The sequence below is a fragment of the Falco biarmicus genome, chromosome 9 (assembly GCF_023638135.1).
Source record: "Falco biarmicus isolate bFalBia1 chromosome 9, bFalBia1.pri, whole genome shotgun sequence".
In the NCBI taxonomy this organism is placed as follows: Eukaryota; Metazoa; Chordata; class Aves; order Falconiformes; family Falconidae; genus Falco; species Falco biarmicus.
Window position 1 is genome coordinate 12,375,168 of NC_079296.1, and position 27,353 is coordinate 12,402,520.

The 27,353-nt window shown below is 44.1% G+C and overlaps 1 protein-coding gene across 1 annotated transcript in view; it reads right to left on the minus strand.

Annotated features, from left to right (window-relative positions):
• Positions 1-2,282: 2,282 nt before the first annotated feature.
• BRINP1 (BMP/retinoic acid inducible neural specific 1) overlaps positions 2,283-27,353 on the minus strand; it is an 88,317-nt gene continuing 63,246 nt past the window's right edge. The window contains exons 4-8 of the mRNA XM_056352944.1: positions 23,862-24,031; positions 22,446-22,551; positions 15,800-16,036; positions 10,112-10,334; positions 2,283-3,699 (exon numbers count right to left, since the gene is read on the minus strand). Coding sequence (XP_056208919.1) covers positions 2,559-3,699; positions 10,112-10,334; positions 15,800-16,036; positions 22,446-22,551; positions 23,862-24,031 — 1,877 coding nt within the window. The 3' untranslated portion in view covers positions 2,283-2,558. The remainder of the gene's footprint in view (positions 3,700-10,111; positions 10,335-15,799; positions 16,037-22,445; positions 22,552-23,861; positions 24,032-27,353) is intronic.

Genomic DNA, 27,353 nt, shown 5'->3' on the forward strand with positions numbered 1-27,353 from the left:
ATTAAACAGTATATTTCTATTCCCTGCTTGGATGGATGTAACTGTCAGGAACATTATTTCCACTCATAATTACAAATTTGACATTCACTTCCCATGAATACTCTCTACTATTTGCTTAAAACTAACTTCCATGCATACTATTGCTGGTGAATTTTCTCTTATCGGAAAGCTGACACAGGAATGTCACAACTATAAAGAAACCTCTTTGAGTCTATAAGCACGAACCTCTACTACACAAAGCAAAGACCAATCAAATGAAAAAGAAACAAGTGAACAAAGTGGGTAAAGTAGGCAACCTTGCAACCTCCTGCATGGAGTGGCCAGTAGAGACAGAAAGAGATATCAGCGCGAATTGGGGAAAACACAATGTTCCTACCAACGGAAATTTATGGATGTCCCTAGAAATATCCTTGTTTGATTCACAAGGATCTTCAGATGCATGCACTTCCTCACCTTTTGGAAGGCAGGGACCGAGGTTGCTTTTGTGACTAGGATTGCTTTTTGTTTTCTTACTAAGTCCCAAGATAATACCTTTCGTGCCCTCAAATACTAGTTCAGCAGGAGAGTTCAAGGAATGTATGTTTTCCTTAATTCTTTCTCAGGAAATTTGGATGAGCATCAACCAAAACCCCACAAATTCAACTAAACCTGAAACCAAACTTCATTGTCCAAGTCATATGAATAATACCACAACACATTTAGCTGTTTCCAGAACTGATGTTTCTCAGAAACTGAGCCAAAGTCTCCAAGTAAGGTCAAAATTTCTACGAGGCTGTTTTGAACTCAGATGAATCCACACACTTCTCAAGCCACGTCTGAATTTGGACTTTGTTTCAGGACTGTCTCTTCTCCTCAGGCCTGTTTTCCCTCAGGATACTCCACCAGCTCTAGAAGCCAGCAGGATGAGAGATTAATTTCTCCCTTCCAGGAAGGCAGAAATTCTAGTCTCTCACTAGCACTTCTCAGAATCGACTTCAACTTAAAACCAGTGAGATTAAGAGAAATACCACACTACTCACCTCCCACTGTGTTCAAAGTTCATCACCAAGCTCAGCTGATCCTACATTCATACACTCCATTCAATATATTACTTTTCTTTCAATCCAAACACAAGTGAACACACACTCCACAAAATTTTACCCAGCCTTTAGTTCTTTTAGTTATATTTTTGATAACTTAACTTTTTAGATTTAGCTCAATCCTTGCAATTTCAGGGTAGATTTGGTTGTTGTGCTCTTTCCTCCCACCCCTCACTTTTACTACTCTTGCAGATATTTTAATTACATTTTCTCATCTGTTTTCTGTTGGTGATGGTATTTTTGAGGGGGGTTTTGTTTGTTTTTTGGTGGTTTGTGTTTTTTTTGTCTACAAATAAAGTGTAAGTGAAACAAGGACATTATTCACAGACACAGAAACATTAGGTAGTAAAAAGAATTTCCTTCCCCAAAGAACAAAAACAATATGTGTGCCTTTCAGTATCTCCAGGTTTCCTTGGAAATGTAGGTTTTTGCATTGTGCTTTGGATTTTGTGGCGATGAGGTTTTCCCAGTATTACTGGAAAACCCAGAACCCAAAGCAAAAAAACAAATTCAGGTTTGACTTTAAGTCTAGGTTTATCAAAGTGGCATAGGATTTTGGCTTTCTTTGTTTTAGGGATTCTGTTGAAATACCTTAAAGATGAGTGACTCTGAAGATTTACAGGTGCTGCTCCTCAGGGGTTAAGCTCTGACATCACTGAAGGCAACAGCAGTCTGGTGCAGGACATGAACTCCAGGTCAACAATGCAGCCAAAGGGACCTGACACGTCCCATCCTTCAGCAAGTGCTGAGACTCTACCTCTGTGAAAAGTCTTCCAAGATGGAAATCCCAAACTGAAGACACCTGAGACCTGCACCCACCCTCCACCTCCCATGTGTCTTCTCACCAACAAGGCATTAGTTTTACACTCAAAGGACTGCCATCACCTTCTGTCCTCCAGTAAAGCTCAGCACAGGCTGCGTGAATAACTCAACATAAAGCTGGCATAAATCTCAACAGAAGAAATATCTTTTATCTTTAACCATTTACTCCCACTATAGGAATAATGGTAGTTCTTTTACATTTACATATAACTCTTGTTTGTTTGTTTTGCTTTTGCTTTGTTTGTCTCTTTGTCTTGGCACCTGCATAGCAGAAACTTTACAGTTCATTACAGAAGTTTGTCCCTCTCTCTGCTCCTCCCTTCATTTACTCTGCTGCCCCTGAGGACTAGCAAGCAACACCCCAAGGTCAAGAGAATGTAAGGTGTTACCCTTTTATGACGGATTATAGAAATAACAAACATGCCTGACAGTTTTATACAGCTGCTAGAACGGGTTTAGTTTTCAACAAATGAAGAATTTCCTCTTTTTTTTCTTTTCGTATATTAATTACATTTTACAAATCTTGTTTTTCCCCCCTTTCTTTACTTCCCCCCCCACTTTTCTTTCTTTCTTTTTACTTTTTTCTCTTTTTTTTTTCTCTTTTATTTTTTTACAGCAAAAGGATCAATCACCAACATGTCCATTGAAAAGTCCGGGTTAGCAGAGTTTGGCTGTCATCTGGTCCGACTGTTTGAGGATCTCGGTGTTGTACAGGTCTAGAGCATGGTTCACACGGATGATCTCGCTGTTGGTGAGTTTCAGGCGGTGCTTGAGCATACAAGAGAACAGATCCAGCTGGGGCTTCCCTGGGGCCACAGGAGGCGCCAGTCTATTGATTCGGTCCCGAATATCCAGCAGCAAGAGCATGACGGAGGAGGAAGAATAGAACTGCCCGCCTTGCGTGTATGACTGGTTGACCTGCTGCACGGCACTACGCAGCAGGTCAGCGTTAAAACGCAGGCTGTAGCCATACACCTGCACATCCGAGATCTTAATGTAGAACTGACGCTTGGTGGGGTCAGAAAGGTCCACAGGCCCTTGGCCAGTCTCGTTACGCAGTAGGGAGGGCAGCCGAGTCCGGCTGCGTAGGTAGATGTGAACAGTCTCAAAAAAGGTTTTCCACCGGTTGCCCAGTAGCAGGGTCCAGTTGTAGCACTGGCTGTTTTGGAGGCGGATTTTCTCCCAGCGTGGGTAGCCATACTCCCCAAAGGGCATGTTCCAGCCCTCAGAGTGACTCCCACTGAACGGGTTGACGTAGACGAAGAACATAGGGTCCAGGCTGCTGTTGCGCATCTGGCAGATTCGCATGGAGATCCCAATCACCATGTGGATGAAGTCCATCCGGTTCTTGTTGCTCTTCAAGGTGAGGGACATGCGTTTGCGCCACCTGGGGTCAAAGAAGGTGTCCAGGCGGATCTCGTTGCTGATGAAAGTGGTGTGCACATACAGGCGAGAGTCCATTTTCTGCAGCAGGTACTTCAGCTCTAGGTCTTGGAAGTCCAAGTCTGTCTCAAAGCTGATGAACTGCTCACTCCGCTCTGAGTCTACGTTCTGAGGCTCGCAGCGACCCCTGTAAAGCTTATAGCCCTTGTTGCATGAGCCGCAGAGAGAGATGTTGGCGAGGCTGCACATGGCACAGCTGTTGTTGCCCCCAATGATGCAGGGGATGGGGCGCTGGCACAGGCTGGTGCCACCATGGCAAACGCAACTCCGTTGGCTTTCCAGAAACGTCCCCCAGAACCCATTCTCATTACAGTAGAGCAGGGACTGGACCCGAGTAAGCCATTCCTGTATTGTCCTGCGGGTATGAAGAAGAAATCATTAACATTTTAGAACCTCACAGTCCTTGGTGCTAGCATCTTACTAGAGCCGCAGTGTTTTCAGGGATATATCTGAGGCAGAGCTCTCAGAACATTGGTGCCCTGCCATGGCATCTGGCAGCTATTCCAGTCTATTTCTAGACTGGATCATTCATATGCTGTTTACTCCTTTGGTGGAGAGCAATAGCCCTCTAAGAAATAGCTAGAAGTTAGAACTGATCATCTGAAAAGCGTCTCTCTTCACACTGCTCCAGGAGCTGAGACTGGCACAGTCTCCTGCCAAAGAACCCATCAGTGCCGCAGCAGCAAAGTTCAGCCACGGGGATGGAGCTGATAAAGCCCTGCCAGAGGCTGAGGTGCTATCAGGCACTGCAGGTCCCCATAACTCCTGGGCTAGCAGAAGAAAAGTCCTCTCCATGTCATTGGCAATTCCTCCCACTCTCCAAAAACAGACCCGTAATGGGATGAGGCAAAGCCAGCAGTAACCTCTGCTTACGGTACAGAGCTCAACAACAGCAGAAAAGAGGATGAAAGCCAGGGTGTGTAGAGACAAAGCTGCTAGAACAGCTTCTCCTTTAAAAAAATCTGCTGCTAATTAACCACCTCTTAAAGCCTCTCCCCACAACAGGCAGCCACACTTGCCCATTCCCAGGCCTCACCACTCCCATAATTGCTAGATCAGCGCCCTCACCTCCACGTCCTGCAGCCCTGGAATGACTCCTAATGAATGACACTGTAACCCACGTTTGCTTTTTGTATAAGGCACTTGCAATGTTGCCTTGCTGCCCCCCTCTCCCCACCACCCCGGGAAATCTCAGCACAGCGATTCCTTTCTCAGCAGCCTTCAGCAGAACGCCTTGTTCAGCCGCCTGCTCCCTCCCCTCCGCCTTCCCCCCAGCTAATGAATACTTCATTGTCTCCTCTGGGCAAAAAGTTCTTGGTAGCGCTGCAGTGAGAGGACTGGCTAATGACAAATTAGGATTCAGTCCCTGTAGAAAGGGAGGAGTGATTATGGACAGAGGCTCTCAGAGCTGGATTAGTGAAATTCATGGCACCTGCATCGCCTGACCTCCGAATAATCATTAAGCTGTAGGCTGTATCAAAGAAGGCATTAAATGATACAGCAGCAAAGAACAGCACGATGATTAGGGGGAGGGAGCGAGTGGAGGGATAAGAGTATAAAACAGGAAAAAAAGCACTGGAAGGAAAGAAATAATCAAGAAGCCGAAGCAGTAAGGGTAGGGGAAGAAAGGGGGGGGGTTGGGGGGGGAACAAGCAGGTAAAAGGAAAAATGAGGGAGAAATGCAGTGGGCAGGAAGAATAGGTTGGAGAAAGGGGAAAACTGAAACAACAGCAACAACTGAAAGACAGAGGACCTATAGGAGTGAAAAGAAAGAGGAAGAAATTGAGTGAAAGGAATGAAAAAAAAAAAAGAGAGAGACAGAGCGAGGAAGAAGGACGTGCAATAGCAGGAAAATTCTGAAACCTTGGATGTGGGAAGAGCCAATTTTTACATTCGTCCTGTGGTACAGGGCTACCAGGGTCTCTTTCCACTACTCAAAGCTAACAGGAGCTCTCCTGCTAGTGGAAAAGCCTGGCTGGGGAACCTGGGAGCAAGGCAGTGACCTCTCCACACATCTGCTGCAGAGGGAGATGGTGACAGCCCTGGTCCCCATAAAAAGTGCACAGGGCTCCTGGTTTCTAGGACAGCTCTGCTTTGGTGTGGAGGGGACAGCACAGCGTGACTGCAAAACACATTACTGACAGCAACAAGAACTCTCAAAACCACCCGCTGGGGCCTGAGTCTCCCTTCTGCTGATAGGTGATTTTTTGCTCACTGGTTCAGCAATACAAATATTTTTTACCCCATCTGAAGCCTCACAGTTGGAAAGCCAGAAAAATGCATTTGAATTTAGCAAGGCACCCAGATTCCAAGTTTCAATCCCCCTAAGGTGTTGCGAACCCACCTCAATTCCTCCATGCACCTCTTTGAAATCTTTTGTTGCTTCTAACCACTAATCTAAGCACGAAGAGGTAATGAGCAAGTGGAGGATGAACTAAAAGCACAGCAACCCTCCAATGCATGCACACTGGCTGCCTGGGTTCACTGGGCTGGGGGAATTGCTAAGAGAAGTGCAAGATTCCTGCATGCTGCCTCTTCCCATGACTAGGCTTGATGACAATGATGAACATCAGAGGCTGCTTTGAAGAAAATACCTCCTGCAGCCCCAAGCTTTGTTCCTAGGTTCCACTCCTGCTGGAATTTCTACCAAGAGGAGAAGCCCAGCAGCACAAAGCAAATGAAGAGCTGAAGCAGCAGGCTGGTGGCAGACAGATGGTAAATGCCCAGCTCCATCCTGTACCCTCTCAGCATCCCTACCCCTGTCCATGACGTAAAGACAGCATTTCCCCGATTCCCACAGCTGTCACTGTGATCACATTTACTGCTTTTTTGTGGGGCTGGGCTTTCAGATGAGGCACTAATGGCTGCTCATATGACTACAGGTGGTTTCTCAGGTGGGTTTGATGAGGTATTCGGCACTGTCAGAGGTGTGCCTGTGTGCACATAGGGCCACTGCTTCCAATAGCCTGTATCGGTGCATGGGCACACAGCAGCTGAACGGCTGCCATGGACAGATCACAATTCCAGCTCCATGCAAGGCAGTGGGACTCTCCCGATTTCCTCACACGCTCACTCATGCACAGGATTCCCAGTGTATTTGTGCAGTGCTGCCTTACTACTTCACACAGTTTTACATATTGATAATGCCATTGAGTTCATGGGTCCAGGACTGCCCAGATACACATCAGGGAACACAACAAAAACTAGGGTCAGATGGCCATGTCCTGTCTGTCTTAGGAAAAAAAAAAAAGGCATCGTTCCAACCTTCTCTTATACTAGCAGTCAGCACAGCAAAATGAGAAAGGATTCTCAGCTGACATCTTGTAATCGAAACTAGTAATTTTCCTGATCCCCAGATCAACTTTGTGGAGGACGGATGGGAGGAGTTCAGGAGAAAGAGGGTTGGTTGGTTTTTTTTGGTGTGTGTGTATATGTCTTAGCATTCAGCAAAGACACAAGTAGGACAAAAAAAAAAAATAATAATGCTACCCACCATCTGCTGATGGCAGCAATAAAGGACATAATTAAATGAAAATGCAGAATCCAGGGCAGAGCTGGGCATCAGCTACAAACATGACAATGGGAAGTGTGATGGAGTGAGAGAGAGGAAAAGCGGTATAAATTAATCGATTTTGTCTTGCAACTGGGACAGGATAAGAATATGTGCAGGACCAGTCACAGCCCTTCAGCTGTCAGGAGGTAACTTAAAAAACAGAGCTATGATGGCTCAGAGGCCTGCAAGAAGAACCAAGAACTGTCAGGGCAGAAGGAAGCTGAAAAGAGCCACTGCTTAAAGGCTGAAAGCCAGTAGCAGAGTGGTGATTGGTTTTCAATTTAATTATTTTCTCTTTCATTAAGGAGTCATCAGTTTATCTTTCTCCTTTTTAATATCATTGCAAAAGTTACTTTGCCTCACGTTTGCTACCTCTACTAGTTCAAAGCATAAAGTACTAGAACATGTGAAATTAAAAAAAAGGAAGCTATGTCTTTGAAGGTCACTGTCAAGTAGTTTTACGTTCAACTTTAATATCTTACATTCCAAAACTAAAATGAAAAAAAAATTACATCCAGGCAAAGCTGTGAGCGAGAGCTATTTTGCAGTGTTTTCTTGCTGTTGCTGGTTGGAGACATGCAGTCCCCTGGTGGTGCTGGGAGCTGGGAGCCAGGTGATCACCCAGAGCTCTTTCGCCATTTAAAACCTATCTGTTGTGACAAAAAAACATGTTTTGCAGGACATGTCGGGCTTTCAGATCAGAAGCGGAGGTCATGTTATACAGAAAGGTTATGAATAATTTTCTTTTTTCCTGACTTGTCCTTCAGGATTAATCAGGTCTGGGGAGGGGAAGAGGCTGATGGGTGTCTCTTGAGACAAAGACTCAGCTTTGTTGTAGATGGGATCTTAGCTAAGTGTTAGAAAACCAAACCATACCAAACCAAAACCAAAAACTAAATAAACCAAAAACCAAAAAACCAAAACACCAAACCCCTGATCCAGTAGGACAGGTTGTTTTGGTTGGTTGGTTCGTTGTTTTTTTAATTGCAAGTAAAAAGGTAGGGATTTAACAAGTTTTCCTTTGAAAAATCATCTTTCTCTTTCCAGCCAGTACTGGCTGCTGTGGAGATACTTTGGGGCTTTCTGTATGGAACAGTGAAGTAAAAAAATGCTATTTTTATTCTCAGCAGCTGTGAGATGTATTCTTAACTAATGACAATTTGGCTGGAGCCCAGAACATGTATCAACTCCTCTCTCCTTTGGATATTATTTATATTTTACATTTTACAGTTTTAAAATGCAACTATAAGTACTCATTCAACATTGACACTGTAACAACTGAGGAGTGGTTTCTTTTTTAAACCAACAAACTTGCCTGCAAAGAGCTCTTTTTTAAGCAAAAGCAGTGCAGAGCAAATACATGTGCGTATATATATGTCCTTAGCTATTGCAAAAGGTCATGGAGAATCAGTCTAATTGCTGAAATCCTTACTCTTCCTTTCCTTTGGAAATGCCACCTCTTCCTTTCCCTGAGGACAATCAACAGCAATCCTATTTCTTTTTCTCACATTGCTTTTGAATATATAATGCAGGCTTACTATTGCCTGTATTAAAGAGAAAGAGAGGCTTGCTCTTAACAGGACCTTTCCATCCTTTCAAAGCCACTGGCTTGCTTGAGAAGCGTCTGTCATTCTGTACAGCAACAATTAGAAAATTAGAGTATTTCCAAGCTCTGTGAAAAAAAATGATGACATGCATACCTCTTCCACTACATATCTGTCTACCAAGCTGCTCCCCTGCCTAGCTACAAATGCAGAACGACAAATAAGAAAAGAAATTATAATATGCCTGGTGGTGTTGACTTAAACAAATCAAGCACATCAGTCAGTTAAAACTCCAGTTGCCATCATCCATTTCGTCCTTCTTCCTCCAGATTTTATAGTATTAGTTGGAGGCGCCCTTTCTGCGTGGCTGACTTTTTAAAATAGAAGAGAAATGCTAAAGACATATTTATCTGAATGCTTTGCAGCAGCATGGTTGGCTGGATATTTGCTTGCTGCTGCTTCACTTTGTTGTCATGGCACAACTCAAAATACTGCCTGGACATGCTGGTGACTCCACCACCACTTGGCTTGTATATAGCAGCTCAGCCAATTGGCAGGAATGGGCCAATTTTAGGAAGTTCTCCAAAGACTTTTTTCATAATCTCTTAAACTTAATAGATATTTCTCTTCATCCCTAGTAAGTCCATCAAGACTTTCTCCAGAAATATGAGATTTCTTGGTAATTAGAGATGTTAACCCCTGGAAGAGTTTCCCAAGCTGCACAGCGATGAAATGAAAACTTTGTGTGTTTAGCAGTCGGGGGACTGGATGATAACAAGAGACAGCAGTCAACCAGTTAATGTTCTCTCGACACTGAATAATTAGGAAAAGAAGGAGGTGAGAAAGCATTCCTCTACAAATATTAACTTGGCCTGACCCTTCCAAAAGAAACATGGAAGAAAAAGCACTTGGACTCATTTTTTTCCCCAAGATTTTCAGTGTTACTTCACTTCAGACAACATAGAAAGAAATAGCAAGAGCTGTTTGTTAAAATCCATGGATTCAAGTCTCCAAAAATGATTGGAAGGAAACTTAAACACAGCTATAGGTCAGTGCTGAAAGGGGCCAGCAGGAGGTGATTATTAGATATCCACAGCTGTGCAACTGTAATGGAAAATCTACTCTCTCCACCTGTAACAACATTGCTGAGCTTCTGGCCAGGGCAGGACTGCAGGTTTACTCTGCAGTTTGTAGAAGTGATGGAATCTACTCCCAATCAAAACTAAAGCTTCTCTCTCGCTCTAGCTACACTCATTGCGGAACACAACTCAAAAATGGGCTGAAGCATCTTGTGCTCCATATGTCCACTTTAACAACAAATGGAGGCCTAAAGCTTGGCGGTGGTATATGAGGCAAAATGGCTTAAAAAGCAGCTTAGCCTGCTTGGCTGTCTGATGGCAGCTCTGAAATATTCTTGTAGAACACCACAGAATAAGCCACTGCCCTTCACCTGGGTAGGTAAGACCACGCAGAAGGATGCAAATATGCTTAGGTGTGTGGTAATGGTTACTTACACCTCCAGAAATTCCAACCCACTCCCAGACTTTACCACTTTCCCCCAAACCTCCATGTTAGCACATCCTGTATCCAAGGCTGCTAGGTTTAGCCCCGGCTCAGCTCCATCAGCCACCTGCCACACCACAGCCATCCCCAAGGAAGGATGAAGGTACCTTTCTCTGGGCAGCTGGTGGTTAGGATTGTGCCGACACCGGACACTGAGGCCAAAGAGTTTGCGGGCAGTGCGCTGGATCTTCTGGCGCTGGCCTTCCAGGGAGCTCTGCAGCAGCTTGTAGCGGTTCTGCAGATCCCAGTCGTTCCCCCAGTGCTGGTGGATGCTCCCAATGGTCAGGAAGTGGTTGCTAGGTAGCCTTTTCATGAAGGATTTAAACTCATCTGAAAAACACAAAAATGTGGAGAAATACAGAGGTTTCTGAACTACAACCAAGTTCCAAAGCTTGTCACTAGCAGGATGGAGAAACAGCAATGATGTATGAGCCATCAGTGCTCTGCTAAAGGAAGGTGATGCCCATTAACTCACTGGTCTGCCAGTCTGCCCCAGGAAGCCCACTGATTCCAGGGCTGCTGCTGCTCCCACACGGGAAATGAAAGCCAGAGAGTACGAGGGTGAAACAACACAGTTAATGTGTACAGGGTGAAGTAAAAAAGAGAAGCAAATTCCCTAGAGCACAGGATTACAGTCTGGGGGTTATGAACAAAAAGCAAGGCGTTGTAATCATTGTCAGTTAAAGAGTTCTCATTTAAATTGTTTTTCATCTGCTCCTAAAATGTCATTTGTTGTTGAAGTCAAATCACTTTGGCTGTGTTGTTAAAAAAAAAAAAAAAAAAAAAAAAAGCCTTAAAAAATCCCCAGAGGAAGGGTTTGGGTTGTGTTAAAATGTCCAGCTTTCTCATTTTTAAGCAGAGCATTCTGATCCTTTTTTTCTTATTTAACTTCATGAACATTTGAAGTTAAATGGGTTGCTTTATGTAACAATGAAAATAAAATAGTTTGCAAGGCTAAGGTCAGAACAAAATGTGTCAGTTTTAGCCAAAAGAAAATTCTAATTGATCCAAAAATACGTTGTTAAATGTTGTTTTGTAATCACTTTATTTCCATTTGATTTTGTTTGATAATGAAAAAAGCATTATGTAGGCTTTGTTTGAGGGTTTTTTTTCATGACAAAAGAAAAAAAATCTGATACTGTTTCTGTTTACGATCACCCCTTTCTTCCTAATTTAGAAATATAGTTTGCTTAGACTCTGATTACCAGGCTGGGACATCCTCATATGGAAAAAACAGATGGTTCCCATTTTTCAGTAGAAAATAACTCAATTTTTGATACCAGTAAACTGGCTTTGACACACTGAGACACACGAGGAGTGGGCCAACAAAAAGCCTATAAAATGCAATAAAGAAAAGAACAGAGTTCTGCACCAGGAGAGAACCACCACACACGTCAGTACAGGCTTGGAAACAACCAGTTGAACAACAGCTGCTGGAAAGGTCCTGGGGTTATGGTGAGCACCATGCTGAAGGTGGGTCAGCACTATGTTCTGACTGGGAACAACACAAACTGCATACTGGGCTAAATCCAGGAGGTTGGGGAAGTTTCTCTTCCCCTCTACTTGGCACTACTGAGGCTGCACCTGTCTTTCTCTGCCAACTTTAGGGTCACCCAATTAAAGAGAAGTGTTGAGAAACTGAGGAGGGCACAGCTGCGGGCTACCTAGGTGGTCAAGGCCCTGGAGCACAAGTCCTGCAGGGTCAGGTGGAGGAAGCCGCACTTGTTTAATCTGGTGGAGCTGCCAAGGGGCAATCTAATTACAGCTTACCACTGTTAAAAAGGTACTTACAGATACGAAGGAGAGAAACTCCTCTTGTTAGACACATATGATATAATAAGGAGTAATAGAAAGTTTGCAGCTTGAGAAGTTCAAATGGCTTATTGAAAAACTTCTTTACTTGGCAGTAATGCAGCACTGGAACATGCTGCCCAGAGATGCAGCAGAACCCCTTATTTTAGATTCTGCCAGACGAAGCCATGGCTGACCTGACCTGCTGCTGGTGGTGGTCCTGTTTCTGGGGGGAGGCTGGATAGAGCCCTGCCATAAACCCCACAAAGCAGCCAACATGAAATGCGGCCCTCTTTTCCTGTAAGCTATCTACATTATTTTTCTTCTTTTCTGAATCCTTTTTTAAAATTCCTTCATCCCATTTTCAGAAGGAAAAGAGGACAATAGCCAGGAAAAAAAAAGTAAAAAATGAAAGCTGGTAAAGGATGGTATCTTTTCAAAAAAAGTAATAATCCATAGAATTATTGAAGAAAATCAGACCAGATAATTTACAACCCATCATAAAAAGCTTATGGATATTTGCATAACAGATTTCCTATTATCCAGCAACTTGCAGTTCATGCTCAACTGCCTACCACAGAACATCTATGCGTTAGTCAGTACCATCATTGCATAGATGGTAAATGGATGTTCACATCCTACTCATCACATGGTGAAACTGAGCACCTGATAAAAATAATTTTCATCATTGCACTATCAAGATCCATGGGACATCTGCTTGTCTCCTTTCTTCACCAAAGATAACAGAGGTTTATTTTTTTTTTAATCATCTCTCAGGTTTTCACTCTATTTGTAATGTTGCTTTCAGTGCCCTTCTCCTCCCCAAAAATGATTCTCTCTTGTTCAGTGGTCCTCTGAAACTATCATCACGTATAATTGCTTCTGTTGACCATGCTGATTACTCCGGGTACCTTTCAGCAGTAAAAGCCTTGCATTTGCTTCCCGCCCCTTATAAATCAATTTCCTCAAAAGCCTGTTTGTGCAAAAGACCAAGATCTTTTCCTTTTGATGATGAATGTGCTACATTTTTCATAGAGACGAGTAAAGGAGAAAATTCAGTGCAGTGTGCACATTTTGATACTGCAGTGCAACATTGGGAGAAAAACAAATTAGCAAAGAAATCCAGCAAAATAAAAGTTGAATGAGGTTGTTCTAAAAAAGGGGGGGGGGTGGTGGTGAAAAAAGAAAATACTTTCCCAAAAGAATAGATTCTTCATTATTTCTTTATATTTATTTATAACTGTCCCTGGAGGCCCCAGCCAAGGCTATGGCTGGATTGTGCTAAGTCTTGTACCCTTCTGGGAATAATTCATTCTTAACCCTGAGAATTTCCAATGAACTAATAAATCTGTTTGCATTTGGTTTTATTTCATTCATCTGCACAATGTCGATGATGGCTGGGACTACATCCCCCATAATGCAACGTGGCCTCTCTTTTTGCTGAGTCACCCAGTCCCTGCAGGCAGTCCCATGGCAATGACTCTTCATCACAGGTGGCAGGGGGCAGAGGTCCAGCCTCTGGAGAAGGATGGTGGCATTTCAGTGAAATGGCCGTGTCAAACATCTCTTTCAAGTATGAAACTTTCATTTTTCCAGTGCTTGTCTTTTCAGTTAAAAAAAAAATAAAATCACATTTTTGTCAGAAAGCAATAGCACTGCAAAAAAAGCCCAAACCCCATGACTTTTAATCAAAGTGCTGTTTTAAAACCCAGAATCACAGTTCCGATGCAGAATTTTTTGGCCAGCCATACTAAAATGCCAAGAATGAGGCAGTGTTATTTTTCTCAATTTACACATGAGCGATGGAGCACAGGACTAAGAGAGCTCCTGAGCTGATTTACAGCAGCAGCAGTTCACTGCAGCCTCCTTGACTTTGAAGATGCTATCCCAAATCACACCAAGTCTTGATTTGTCCCACATGATTTTTTCAAATTAGCATAGGAATCCAACACACGTCAGAGCCAGAATACAGATCTTTCAAGCTATCAGCAGCTTCCTGTGGAAATGGTATATGCTTTCAGCGCACTCATGTGCCTTTCAGCCTACTTTATTGGAAAAGTCTTCAGATTTCATTAGAGATTTCTTTTCTGCTGTTCATAATGAAGAAAATCCTCTCGTTATTGGGAATATTTATTAAAACAAAAAAAGCAAAATACTAATGCTACAGTCTTTTGTGACAGCAACTTTCATCTCAAAGGATAAGTTCACGCATGATGCAACAAAGTGATGAATGAGATGCAGCAGCTTTAAACATAAAGATAATCACTCCGTCTAGCCCTGAAAAGCCTCCAGTCCTGGGTGGAATATGGCTATAGCACAACAGAGAATTGCACTGCAATGTGTCATTTTAACATGGCAAATGAAAAAACACCTTCCCCTGTTGAAATCTCAAGGGGAGGGAGACCGAATATAATTATCTACCACAGCCTTTGCTTAGATTGAGTGCAACAAGTACAGAATGTAACAGTAAAGCAATCACTGTTGGACTGTAATTCCTCTCTCTCCATAGGGCTCTCACCTTCTAAGTGTCTGGGTTAGATGCCCTGGGAGTGTAAAGGGGTTTGATGAATGGTGGCCAACATGTGGCTCTTGAGCATCTTGTATGAAGATCCTGTACCACAACTAGCAACGTATAACTAATGGCAGAGCTGTGCAGGCAAGCACTACCAGTAACCCTAATTTGTGTAGTACTGATCTAGCAGAAGCTTCTAGTATCCACACTTCTGATTTGCCCTAGTGCACCCACCCCGTCCGTGAATCTATAGAAACCCCCAGAAAACCACTGACCTCTTCAGCTAGTGACTTACTACTGGAACAGCCCCAGCCTTGCAGCTTCCCCTAGTGTACGTATATGGGGGGACCTTGTCAATATGGTCATCAGCCCTGGGCTATTAACTACTTTGCTCAGTTGAGCACCAAGTTGACCGCAGGAGGTGGACATAAGAATATGTGCAACAGCAGACATGCCAGCAGGATTCGCATATCAAAGTATGAAGCAGTCCTCAACAGCCTATCAAGAAAACAACACAGGCCGCTTTGTTCCAGCCACTCAAGGGATTAAGGTGACCTTCAACATGAAGAAAGAAATTGCTGCCGGGAAGACTTCTGAAGAAGAATTCTTCAGTGCCTTGCATGAAACTAGATGGTCCCTTCCTCATAGTTTTCTTTCCTAACACAGAGACCTGGACAGTTATGACCATAAACGTTAAAGAAAATGTGTGGGGAAGTAACTGGCTAACACTAAAAGATGAGAGTCAGGACAGGGGTAAGCTCTCGAAGAAGTTCAGCATAGTGCCCATGGGGCTTCGGGGCATGCAGACTGCTTGCCAAAGGAAAGGATGTGACTGCACCAGTACTGTTGCTCTCTTTCCTACCTCCAGCCCTTGAGAGTGCGTATCACGTAAGTGCTACCACACAGCTACTATGGGTGCTGCCCAGCATCAACGTGGAACAAACTCCACTGACACCTCCAGCCTCAGACTGGTAGGAAGTGGAGAGAGAAGCAAAACGTTCACACCAGCAAGCATCGGCACCATAGGAGAGGGAAGTCGTTTCCCCTTCTCCTCTCTATCTCAAATGAGGTGTCATATGGCCTGTGCTCTCGCTCTGTGAATTGCCTTTCACCAAAGTGGAATAAATCATTCATGCAAATCTGAAAAGCAATTTCTGCATCATTCATATTGTGGAAGTTTCTCTGTAGAACTATTAAAGAGGGATTCTGAGCAGGGTTGCTATGAAAAATCAGGTTTTTAAGCAAACAAATCCTTCCATAGAAAATATCCCGTTACACACAGAATTACATGTGGCATGGGTTTTTGTCTGTATCTGAAACAGAAAAAAAAAGGTACTCCCTCAAGACTAAGATCACATTTTTGGGTTCAATAGCCTCTATTTTTTATCCGAACTGGAGCACTATACTGAGGGAAGAAGAGATTCTTACCTGGTATAATGTGACATGTTTTGTTTGAAATAAATCAATTGGAAAATGTGTTTTGCTTGGTTACCTGAATTCTCCAGATCTTTATAGGCTTCTGTCCAGGTCTTGGCCATGTTTGCTAGGGTGTACTCCATGATCTGTATGTCAGTGATGGGGCAGTTGCACTGCGGGAACTCCTCCGCACACTGGCAGCCGCACTGGCTGTTCCGGCAGATGTACTCCCCCTCGCCGTTGCACATGATGTAACTCAAGGCAGACTGGACAAACTTCTCTTGTAAATACTGAGGAAAGATGATCTGGAGACCTGGCATAGAAACAAGAGGCAGAGAAGGGGGTGGGGGAAACAAGAAAAGATGTCATTTCAGGTATCTGTTCTTTTCAAAACCTGTTTCATTAACAGCTTGGGAAAGTGATGCTGAGGAATTAAAAGCTGCTGGGGTATTTCTATTGGAGCTGTCATGAGTAAAGAAGGTGAGCTACAAATTGTGTGCCTCCAGTGCAACTAGTGAGGTAGCTGAGAGCAGAACCCACCTGCTCTGTGAGGGAAAGGTGACAGTTAACACCCCCTCCACAACATCCAGTGTACCCCCTTCATCCCAGTCCTGGATTCCAGTACAGCACAAAGCAGCTGAAGCCAAAGCCTCCCTTGTTCCCGGGTTAGGACTGGTTTTACACTTGACAACCGAGTGCTAGTTCAGAAGTGATGAGCGTTACGCTGTTCTGATCTATTTGAGAGAGACTAAATAGGTTTGGTACCACAGAAACATGGAAACCACACACTGAAAGAGAAAAGGAAACAGAAGAAAGGAAAATAATACAAGGAAGGATTTATAAAAGACCCTTGCAGAGTTAAGTGCCCAGTTCCCATGGTATAAATACAGGAGTTGGGTACCCGAGTCTTTTCAGCTCTCTCCCTGCTAGGAAGGCTACTTGCCAAATCCTATAAAAGTGCAAATGGATTTAGTGCCAATGATTTCAGTGGTGCTCTGAAGATTTACATTAGCTGAGAGATCTATCCCCATGTCTCTTTCTCCATAGCAAGTGTTTGCGTATCCATCCATCTGTGCAGGCGTACGCTTGCTCGGGTACCAGAGGACACGATAACAGTTTAAGTGTTTGCCTCGCGCACAGTGTACGTGTTTTTCCAATCTGTCCTTCTCCAGCCCCCATCTCCTGTCCCCCTGCAGATGTCCCTGAGGGTTCACAGATGTTTTTTTCTACCTGGTGAGTCCTGCTTGTCAAACTCAGTCAGCGTCTGCGGTGCACGAGGCAGAGACAACAATAACTCCGAGCAAGCCTTTTGCGGGAAGCCTGGCCCGCTCGCCTTCCTCATAAAAGGCCCAAGGATTTTGGAGTGGCAGATAAAGGAGTTTATGGCTCGAACAGCAGCACTGAACTCCAACGTAATGAAGGCATGCAGGTCAATTACCCATCTGTTTGTGTTTCTATTGCGTTGAATTACTGTATCCGTGCCTGACAGCTCATTGGAGTGGAATGAAAATAAGACAATAATTCAGAGGATGACAGTGTGCAGGAAGGGCAAGGAGGGCTGTGACTCCTTACAGGAGTTCAGGCCCATCTCAGTGATGGGTCACGTCCACCTCAGACAAGAGAAGAGTGGTGGGCAGTGACCCTGGCACCCCCATTACCCTTTTGATTTTGGTTCCACTGAGAGATCTCAGTTTTGACAAGGTCCCTCTGGAAGACCAAGTCTGGAGGGATCAGGAGGATGTTGAAGGCACAGGGACCTCTGGTTCCTCTCCCTGCTGCTATTGCCAGGGCACAGTCTCCACAAGCACCATGCCTGCTGTCATTGAGCTGCCCCACTGTCTGACCCAACTGGCAGCCGAGCACGGAGCAGCGGCAGCCGCCGGGCAGGATGAACCCAGAGCAACCTTGAGCTGGACAAGATGTCTGTGGCACTTGCCCAGGGAAGGATGTCAAGCCTGGCATTTGGAGGCACTGTGCCTGCACAGATCCTGCTGCCTTTTCTGTGGTGCTGTTGTGGGGAAGAGAGGGAACATGCAAGGGGCTGGCCACAGCCTACCGCACCCCAGTGAACCTCAAAAGTGGTCTAAGGCTGATTATCATTTTGAGACCCATCTGGTCTTTCCTGAGATGTTTCTCAACAAGCACCTTAGCTTTCTTTCCATTGTCTTCAGGAAGGACTGAACTTCAGTCTCTTTTAGGGATTGATCTGAAGCAACCACCAGAGGGACAGTTCCTTTTTGAACCTTCGCACTGACAGGGATGGTCCCACCCGCCTGGCTCCAAGACTTCCCTTCAGGATGGAAACAAAGTGCAGTGCTATTGGAGAACCGAGATCTACAAAGGGGGCTTGGAGGGCCTGAAGGCTGCTGTACTCACTGAGCCTGCAAGCTCACAGGAGAGGGGGCCTGGGCTTCTTGATGTGCATTGACCCCGTTTATTCATGGCCCAAGTCCCTTGAATAAATCTTTCCACTCTGTGCTTCATGAAGAAGCAACCTGACCTGGCCTCACCCTTTGAATGTGAGGCCCAAATGACCACAGGCTCTTCAGCTCACCATAGTTTCTCTTCCAGTTTTAACGTGGGTAACAGCACCAACAAGCTGTCTGGTCCCAGCTACAAATGACACCAGCTTCAGAGATTATTTTTTTTTTTTTCCTCTGGAAGGAATAGGGGTAAAAAAAGCAACTAAAGTTTCAGGGAAAGCACCTCCCATTGCAAAGGACGTGCATTGTGTATCTCAATACATGCAGAAACATGAATACCCTGTAATCTCCAAAACATAACACCGTCCCATCCTACCCTGCAGAGTTCCTCATGTGGAGGCTCACTTTTTGCCCATAAAACTTGTGGTTTCTAAAAAAAAACACCACCGTTTCCAGGATATCCTCTTCGAAGAAATAACCTCATGTTTAAGAGGTAGTCAGAACCCCTGTACATTTAGCACCAATTCAACAAAACACTTACAGAAATACTTAAGTTTAACCAGGTGAGCAGTTCTGCTGGAATCCATAGAGTTAATTGTAGCATTTAACAAGCAGCACATATTCAAATATGTGCTTAGACCAGGAACACTAGTGACACAAATCCAGCGACCCATCAAAACATGAGTGTGCATACTCCAAATGCAAAGCTCTAACTTAAAAACTGCAAACATTCTATAGGGATTACAGGCAACTCAGATCTTCCAGCTAGGAATTTCCTTGTGGAAGAAATCATTACAGGGTGTACATATAGATATAGATATAGATATAGATATATAAAAGTAATAGGGTTACTGAAATACAGCCATGCCTGCTCTCACATTTGTACCTTGACATATATAAATCCCCACACATTTATCATCATACCCAGACAAGGGCAAATTCATACCAGTATTTTTGGGTTTGTATTGAACACCCTTGTGAGCAGATGTTGGCAAGATGTTGTACAAGTACTGGGCTAGCAGCATCTCAGTCCTGGTACCCTTCCCATTCATGTGTAGTTCCATACCATGCCCAGTAACTAGATATTACTGAAATTGAGTTGATTACAGCTGCCAGTAAAGCACAGGTGTGATTAATGGTTTAAGGTAATCTTGACAAAGATGAGGTTGCAAGAAGGCCATATTGGTTGAGACCACTGTTCTAAGCGCACAAGGAATAGGCTTATCCTCCACAGCAGCCTCAGTAGCTGATAATAGATGCAGAAGGTAGGTTTGCTAGTGGCAAGTGTTAGGGAGAATATCTTAGTTTTGAAGGTAACTTATTGATCGGAAGGAGGAATTCTGCCAGTCTGTAAAGCATAAAGTTCCTCTTTAAAAATTCAGAGCAACACTGATTTGGTATTGGTTTGTCTTAGCTAACTACAGGCAGAATGTGAAGTTTCTGACAAGGGAACATGTCCTTAATTCACCCAGAAAAACTATTAGAGAGATGTTTGGCTTCGGACTGTATATAAAAAGCTTCCTGCATTAAAAGAGGTAAATTTCCCCAGCTCTAAATTAGAGCTATTTGAGACATTTTCCATAGAAGAGTTCTCTGTTGAAAATGCAGTTTCATTGAAGCATTTTGTGAGAGTGTGTTGACTCCAAAAGCACTTTTGACAGGGAAAGGTCTAAATGTATTTTTCATACTCCCTCATTTTGTTTCACTGAAAAAATGAAATGTTTTGTATTGTCATCACTGCTCTGCCCACCTTGGCAAAGACTTTAACATTAATTGTACTGTAAATTTAACAGTCTATTACCGTATTTGGTGTAATAAACTACCTATGCAATATTTCCTGGTTTTATGTCACAGTGTTTAGAATAGCACAGAAGGATTTTACCCTATTGAAATAGTGCCACGTTGCAATATTAACATACGCTGCCCAAGAGGACGTGTCTCTGCAATTTTAATTTCCCAGAACTTTTCAAAGTGATGCTTTTTTTCACTCAGATTTTCAAATTTCAGCCTAGGACACTTTTCTAGGGAACACATGTTCCCATTTCCCACCAGACTGCTGAGGAGCTGTTAGCACCTTCCCCTCCCATGCTTCGGCTTACTCCTTTTCCAGGCAGCACAGGCAGCTCATGCATCAGCCACACCAGAGGTGGAGGCAGGTGAAGGGATGGTTTCATGCTGGTTGCAGGGACAGGAGGATGCAAAGCACAAATAAATGCAGTCACCTGTGAGTTCCCAGCCCACAGCAAGATCTCCCCCAGCCCCGTGCGGGCTGGTCCCCCCAGCTTTGTGCACAGCCCTCCCCATGCACAGGACAGGGAACCTGTCCCTAGATCGTGCTATTTAAAAGGCAAACCTTCTGAGCTACTGCGATTAATATACCTGTGTATACACCCGAATGAAGGCATCTGACACAGATGGACGTGCATGCTGGGTCCACATGCATACTGGTTTACAAATTAGTGATGCTCTTCTGTCCATTTAACCACAAGTGCAGAACCAGATACTGCACATGCATCCAGGTCCTTCCCTAAATCTCCAGGCTGGCTGACCTTCCCAAACCCTACATGCAGACATGAATATGTAGCTTAGATCTGGGTCCAGCCATTGCATCTCCTAGAGGGCAAGTTTTGGAAGCACAACTCTCAGGGCTGGGCTGCAGCAAGTTCAGAAATAGAATTTCTTCCTGTCATGAAGAAGCTGCTCGTTTATAGAGCCAGAGTGACATGAAGGTAGTAACGTGGATTTCTGTCAGCAGCTCATGCTCAGCTGCTAATCAGATCAGGGGAGACTTGGTCACGATCCATTACCTGCAGCCCTATGACTAATTCCTAATGAGGCCTCTCAGAGCAGAGGAAGGTTCCTGGGTAATTATCCCAAGAACTGCACTCCAGATTAGGCAGAAAACTCAGGTGTAGCTTTAAAGGTCACTTTGTTCTATTAGGAAGAGCCTTACCTTGCTCCCTTCCCTCGCTGTCTCTCTTGGCTTGGGTCTGTCCTCTCTGTGCTGCGTTATGCTATGAAGCTCCATGAGACCCATGTGTGGTTGACCCCAAAGGTCCTCTGTCTGCTCCCATCAGAAATCACAGCCTCACTCATCTTACATCCCACCTCTCTCCTAAACTTTCACTCTTCCTCCACCTCTTTCCCCCTCCCTGGCATCTTGCTCTTTCTCTTATCTTGTAGGATCAGATAGCCAATAGAGATCTATTGATTTACCTACTTACCAGTTTGTCTGCTATAAACCAAGCTGTATGCTTATTTAGCTGTTTACCTAGTTATCTGGTGTGTCATCCTTGGGTTTTCATTACCAGCAGCCATAATCACAGTATATAAAAAAGCCTCAAATTGTGTGTTGTTAATTAGGTAATAACCTGAACTCAGTGATTTAGATAATCACTGGAATAGTGAAGACAACCTGCCTATTATTTTTAAAGGCAAATAATAACAACAATAATAATATCCACAACATGACTCAGTAAATGAAACCCAGTTTCTGTGAACCCAAGATTAAAACAGCACTTGCCAAATTATACTCAAAGCGGAAGATGTAATGTAGCCCATTCATCTGAAAAATTAAAATTTGTGCAAGTACAAGGATTCCAGAAATAAAACCATCTGGGCAAATGAGCAGTTAAATCCAACATTTCCTTATTTTGTCAAAAACTTGGGAATAACCTTAGTAAATTACACGCCCAGTGAATTTCCTCCTTGTACTGAAGTTGACTTCTTGCTAACCGGCATGTATTTATTTATTAATTCAGTCATGACCTCTATCTGTTGACTTCTGGACTAGTTCCCCAACTGGGACTGAAGCCATGGCTTCTAGCATCCAAATAAAACCTTTGTGACTTTTCCCAAAGATTACCGTCATTACAGAATCCCAAAAGCTGATCTGCAAACCTCTTACGCAAAACAGCAATTTGGGAGGGACAGAGACGTGGATGGAATATCCCTACAATATTAATGGAAAAGGCCACATTTATGTATATTGATATATGTATAATACATAGAAGTTCATGAAAATTCATTGGCAGAGGGCACCCAGACACCTCACTGGGGTCCAAGTCTGCAGTCTTTTGCACCTTTAGCTCAGTCCCTTGTCAAGCCCTGGCTCTGCTGTGCTGAGCATCGTATGAAGCCGCCAGAAGCCATCAGTCCTGCTTCAGTGAGCTTACAGCAAAGGTGGTGATCGCAGCAAACAGAGGATGGAAGCAGGCTAGAATAAAGGGCACCCCTCTCTCATTTCATCCCCCCCCCTCCATGCCCTGCATGTCCAGCTCCCCCGTTCCTGTGCCCTACCTTGCAGGTGGAGTTTGCTCTCAGTGCTTTGCAGAAGGACAGAACTCACAGAGTCCAGATTGTCGTAGCTGTTACAGCCCAGGGGGCCGGTACGAGTTTCTGTTACCTGTGGAGGATGGAGAAAACAGAGTGTCCCCTTTGACTGCAGCACCATGTCTTCCCCAGGCAGTTTCAGACCTTGTAATATGATGACTGCTTGTCACCAGCTGATGCAATCCAAAATGCATCTTCCCTAATTGGGAAATAATGTGCCACACTGAACAGACACGACTAATGTCTGGCACACTCACAAGCTGCAAAAAATAGAGTGAAATGTGCCTGCTTTCTTTATGGTACCACATGTTATTCTGGGCTTGGCAATGATGTCCTGCAGATTGATGTTTCTCATAGAGCATCTCCATTGGAGAACATCAGAAGCAAGTAGGGGAATTATTCCCTGGCTTCTCTTATTGGAAAGCAAGATACAGAGATGGATTGCAAGCCCACAGTGGTGCCTAGTGCTCCCACAACATATGTGCAGACCATCCTTGTGCTGAGGTTAGGTGGAGGCACACATGGCCTGCAGTGCTCTTGCTGTGGTTGTTGCTAATGGTTTCCAGCCATGGAGAAGAGCTGCCCTTCCTGAATTCACAAAGGGCGGTTATCTGCCATCGCTGTTTCAATATCTCAATACGATTTCCCATCCAGAAGGGAACAGACTCAGCCATGAGACAGCACAGAACAATAACAAGAGCTGAAACCTTTCAGAAATGGCTAACAATGACAACTCCATCCACATCACCTTCCCTGAGGTGAACTCTGCAACAATAAAATCCCTCCCCAGTATAGGATGATTGCTTTCAGAGAAGGCAGCCTTTGTCTGCAGAACCATTTCCCCTGTTCTGTATGCTCTGAGCAGCTTGCCTCCCTGCCTGCCACAAGCCCCCTAGCTGTCTCTCAGTCTGTTTCATTCAAGGTACCTCAGCAATGCCACACTGATTTTTTCACCTTTTCTTGTAGCAAATTCATCTGAGAGATGTTTAGCAGTCATACCCACAAGAGGAAAATACTTCTGGGTTGCATGGGGTTGAACATTTCACAGACCTGCCTTTCCCTTCCAACCTCCATTGCTGATCTGGATTGTCTTTTCCCTCTCTTCCTTCCAGGGGTCACTGCCTCACAGTAGTGGAAGTCTCCTGTCCTAGACAACCATCACATTGGATGCCCACCCCTTTCCATGTATGACTGGCTCTGGGGAAATAAATTCTTCAATAAGGCTGGTAAAAAACCAATTTACCTTAGGAAATCAGCACAGGAAGAAAACAACTTGTGATCAAAAAAGCCATCACACTGAACTGGCAATGTCCTGCCCTCAACCCCTACGGCAGTAGCATGGGCACACAGTCTTCTTTCTCTTCCCAAGGCAAGATACAGTACCTTGATTGCTCCGGTAGAGATCTGGATCTCGTGGAGTCTCCTCATGGTGCCATCACGATCTACAAAGTAGGAGGAAGCAAGCTGGTGCAATGCCTCAACGCTCTGGGTAGCGTTGCCTGACTTTCTGTCGAGGCGGCTTTTGTCCATGTACATGGTCAAGGCCTCCTCTCCTGCAGCAGAAAGAAAAGGAGATTTCAAGCTGCTGTGCAGGGTCATCTTAACAGGAACATACGATGTCATGTGTCTTACCTGAAGAAAGAAAAGCCCAACACAAAGCACTCTTAAATGAACCCACCCTTCCTCACCAGTACCAGAACCTTAGTGCAGTACATACGAGCCTCCTCCATTCAGCCAGAAAGGCCAGGTCCATCACTGCTGGGGATCAGCTCCGCTGAATTGAGTAGATACTATTTTGGACATTTATTAACCATCATAGCTTTAACACAACTGCTGGGAAGGATTCAGTACCATTTGTCCCACTCAAGGAATGCTTTTCTCTGTGGGCAGTGCTCTAGAACGATGCACAACTGACAGGAGAAGATGCCACTTTTATGCAAGTCTCTCTCTGACCCCATTTCTAGAAGGAATAAATGATCTAAGTTGCAAATAGGACATAGTTATGTAGGTGGGTGAAGAGGACAAATAAACACCAGTTGTACCTCTCCAGTGACCCCACAAAAGGGTGAGGGCGGGGGGGTGAGTGAAGGGGAGTGATCAGGGGAAAGAACAAATAAGAAAGTTGATGTAAACCAACCATCCTTTCTGCTTTTTTCCCCCCTCTCAGAGTGTCATTCAGGTAATTTAAGTGGAGAGTGAAAAATACTGTACAAGATAAAGGACGACAGGTGATTTTTAATCAGTAACCAGAGAATCCGGGAGTGGAACGGTTAAGATCTGATAGCACCAAACATCCTAAACATTAGCAGAATCCTGTATGTAATGAAAAGCAGATGAAAAGGACACAAAGGTGTGAAGTAATATTTACCTAGAAGTTCAATTTCTGCTGTATGAGCCAGATTAAAATCCAGTTCATTCTTAACACAAGGCTGGGACTATAGGAGGAGTAAAAAGGCAGAATACCATCCTGCATCCTTAACGTGTGAAGCTCCGATTTTAATAAATGAAAAGAACAGACACCTACACTAGGAATGTGCCATTTCTACATAGCTCTCTTAATGAGAGGAATGGTACTTGTTCTGATTTGATTGATGAACCACTGATGAATACGTTGCCTCTGGCAATGATAGCATGGTAAAAAAAAAAAAAAAGTACCACCACTTTCTAGGCCAAGAAATATTTTGCTTTTCAGCATTTTTGCTTATTTTTTTGTAAGACAGGGAAGTTACTTTTCTTAAAGGTTCTTATTATCTGAAATAGTTTGATTTGTCCAAATAATTTCTTTTATTACATAAATGCAAAAAATCCAACCCAGTAAGTCCTTCTCCTTGCTTTCCCTGGAAATTTTCCAGCTTTTATCTGGAAGCCAAATGCCTGAACACAAACCAAAAATGAATCAAAATATTTTTATTGGATTTCAGTTTCTCGAGCGATTGATATGTTGAGGATTGAGCCTTCAGTTTTGAGATGAAAAATTGAAAGTTTTGGTGGAAAGAAGATACTTTTAATCAAAAGAATTGATCAGTTGAAATCTTTTAATTGGCTTCACGGGAGCTAAGTGAAGAAGTCTGGCATATAAAGCTTTTTCTCAAATATTTTGTTAAAAATCACATGCTATCTTTTGACCACGATCAACGTAGTAGTTAACAGCATCATCATTGTTACTTCTCACAAAATGAGTTTCCCTGGAAAATGACCAGCTTTGATTTCCTTTATCACCATCAACATTACAGTGCACTGAGCGGTGCGATGAGACCTTGGCAGGGATCGAGGCTCTGGTACATCAGGCTCTATCCACACAAACAGCAGAAAGATAGTTCCTCTCCCGGAGGATTTAAAGCCCACGTATCTGATGAGACACAACAGGTGTCTACAGCAAACAGCCGGCAGCGCACAAGGTAATAAGATGGCTGTGATCAGTGTGAGAAACAGCGGTCACCGCACACCAGCTGCCTGGCTGCTGTCAGCGCCTGGTCAGGTTTCATCTTTAAGGTGAGCTTTAGCGGGGATTTGAAGGAAGGTCAGACTCTGTGAATTTTCATGAGGCAACTAGTTTGCCACTGAAAGGACATCTGAGTGGGAGTTAGCCAAAAGGCTTGGGGAAAGATAGGCTGGATTGGCGTAAAAGTGTATTTTGAGCCAAAACTTTTGAATCTCTCATGTAACGGAAGCATTTAACTGCACAGAGATGCAGCAGACTTAAAAGATGCTTTGCCACCATTTTGCCAGGTTGTGACAGATGAGGGAAAACCTGGAATAATTCTCTCCTTAGCTGCGGTTCTCAGAGGAACCTGCTGGATCCAGGCATCAACTCTTCTTCAATTCCACCAGCAACGAGAAAAAAACTGCTTTTTATGGAAAGATATCATGCTTTATATTAATAGTCAAGGCACAAAAAATCAGGACTTTTCAGTCCAGACTAGTTCATTTTAGCTAGACAAATGCTGAGATTGGAGATGCCTTGGACAGAGAGCAACCAGGAAGTCTGGACTGAATTGCATCAGGCAATAACACCGGGTTTGGTTCACAAGGAGATCCACCATTAGCTTTTGGTCCCTAGATAACATGAAGTAGGCAATGAGCAACTCAGCCTGCTCCTAGACATCAGAGAGGAGAAACCTGTAATCTAGGGCAGTGGAGATCAGCGATTTCCCCACAAAAACTGTCATTTTTCCTCCCTGGGGTGTTTGGACCCCTCCACTGCGAGCAAGAAGAAGAAAGCAGGAAAGTAAAGCCCATGAGATTCGATGCTTTCCCTGAAGGACAAATACTGTGCCTAGGAGTGAAGGGTGCTGAGCTGAAATACTGTTGCTGGAATCCTATTTTGTGTACATGTGTGCAGACCTGGGAAAGCACAGCATCCCCATGGAGCGTGTGCATGAGAAAGCAACTCTTAGATCAAGAGAGGTTAACAGACTTTTGCTGCATTATTAAGTCTTAATTTCTCGTTTATTAAGCTGATGCTATGTTCAAAGTTGTCTTTCCTTCAGGGCTTTCCCTGCAAATTAGCTCTCAGCTCTGTGTGCTCCATGCCAGAGCATGGATGCCCTCAAAATGACCCTTCACCAATCCCATTGTCAGAAATAAACTGGAGCAGAGCTGGTTTTTTATTAGGCTCCAGGGGAAGCAGGCTGCTCTGTAGGTTGAAAAGCATCAGGAGCTGTTCCTCATGTGGCCAGGTGTGAAACTGGTGGGCTGGCCTGATCCATCACCCAGCCTCCTGGGGTCCATGCAACAGCTGGCATTTAAAAGCAGAACAATTTCCTGCGTGTTTGTCACTTGTTTGCAACCTAATAAGACATCAAGCTAAGTCACAAACAACTGTGATCCAAAGCAGAACTCCAGTGAGTTTTCTGAGGAGATGTGGGGTCCTGG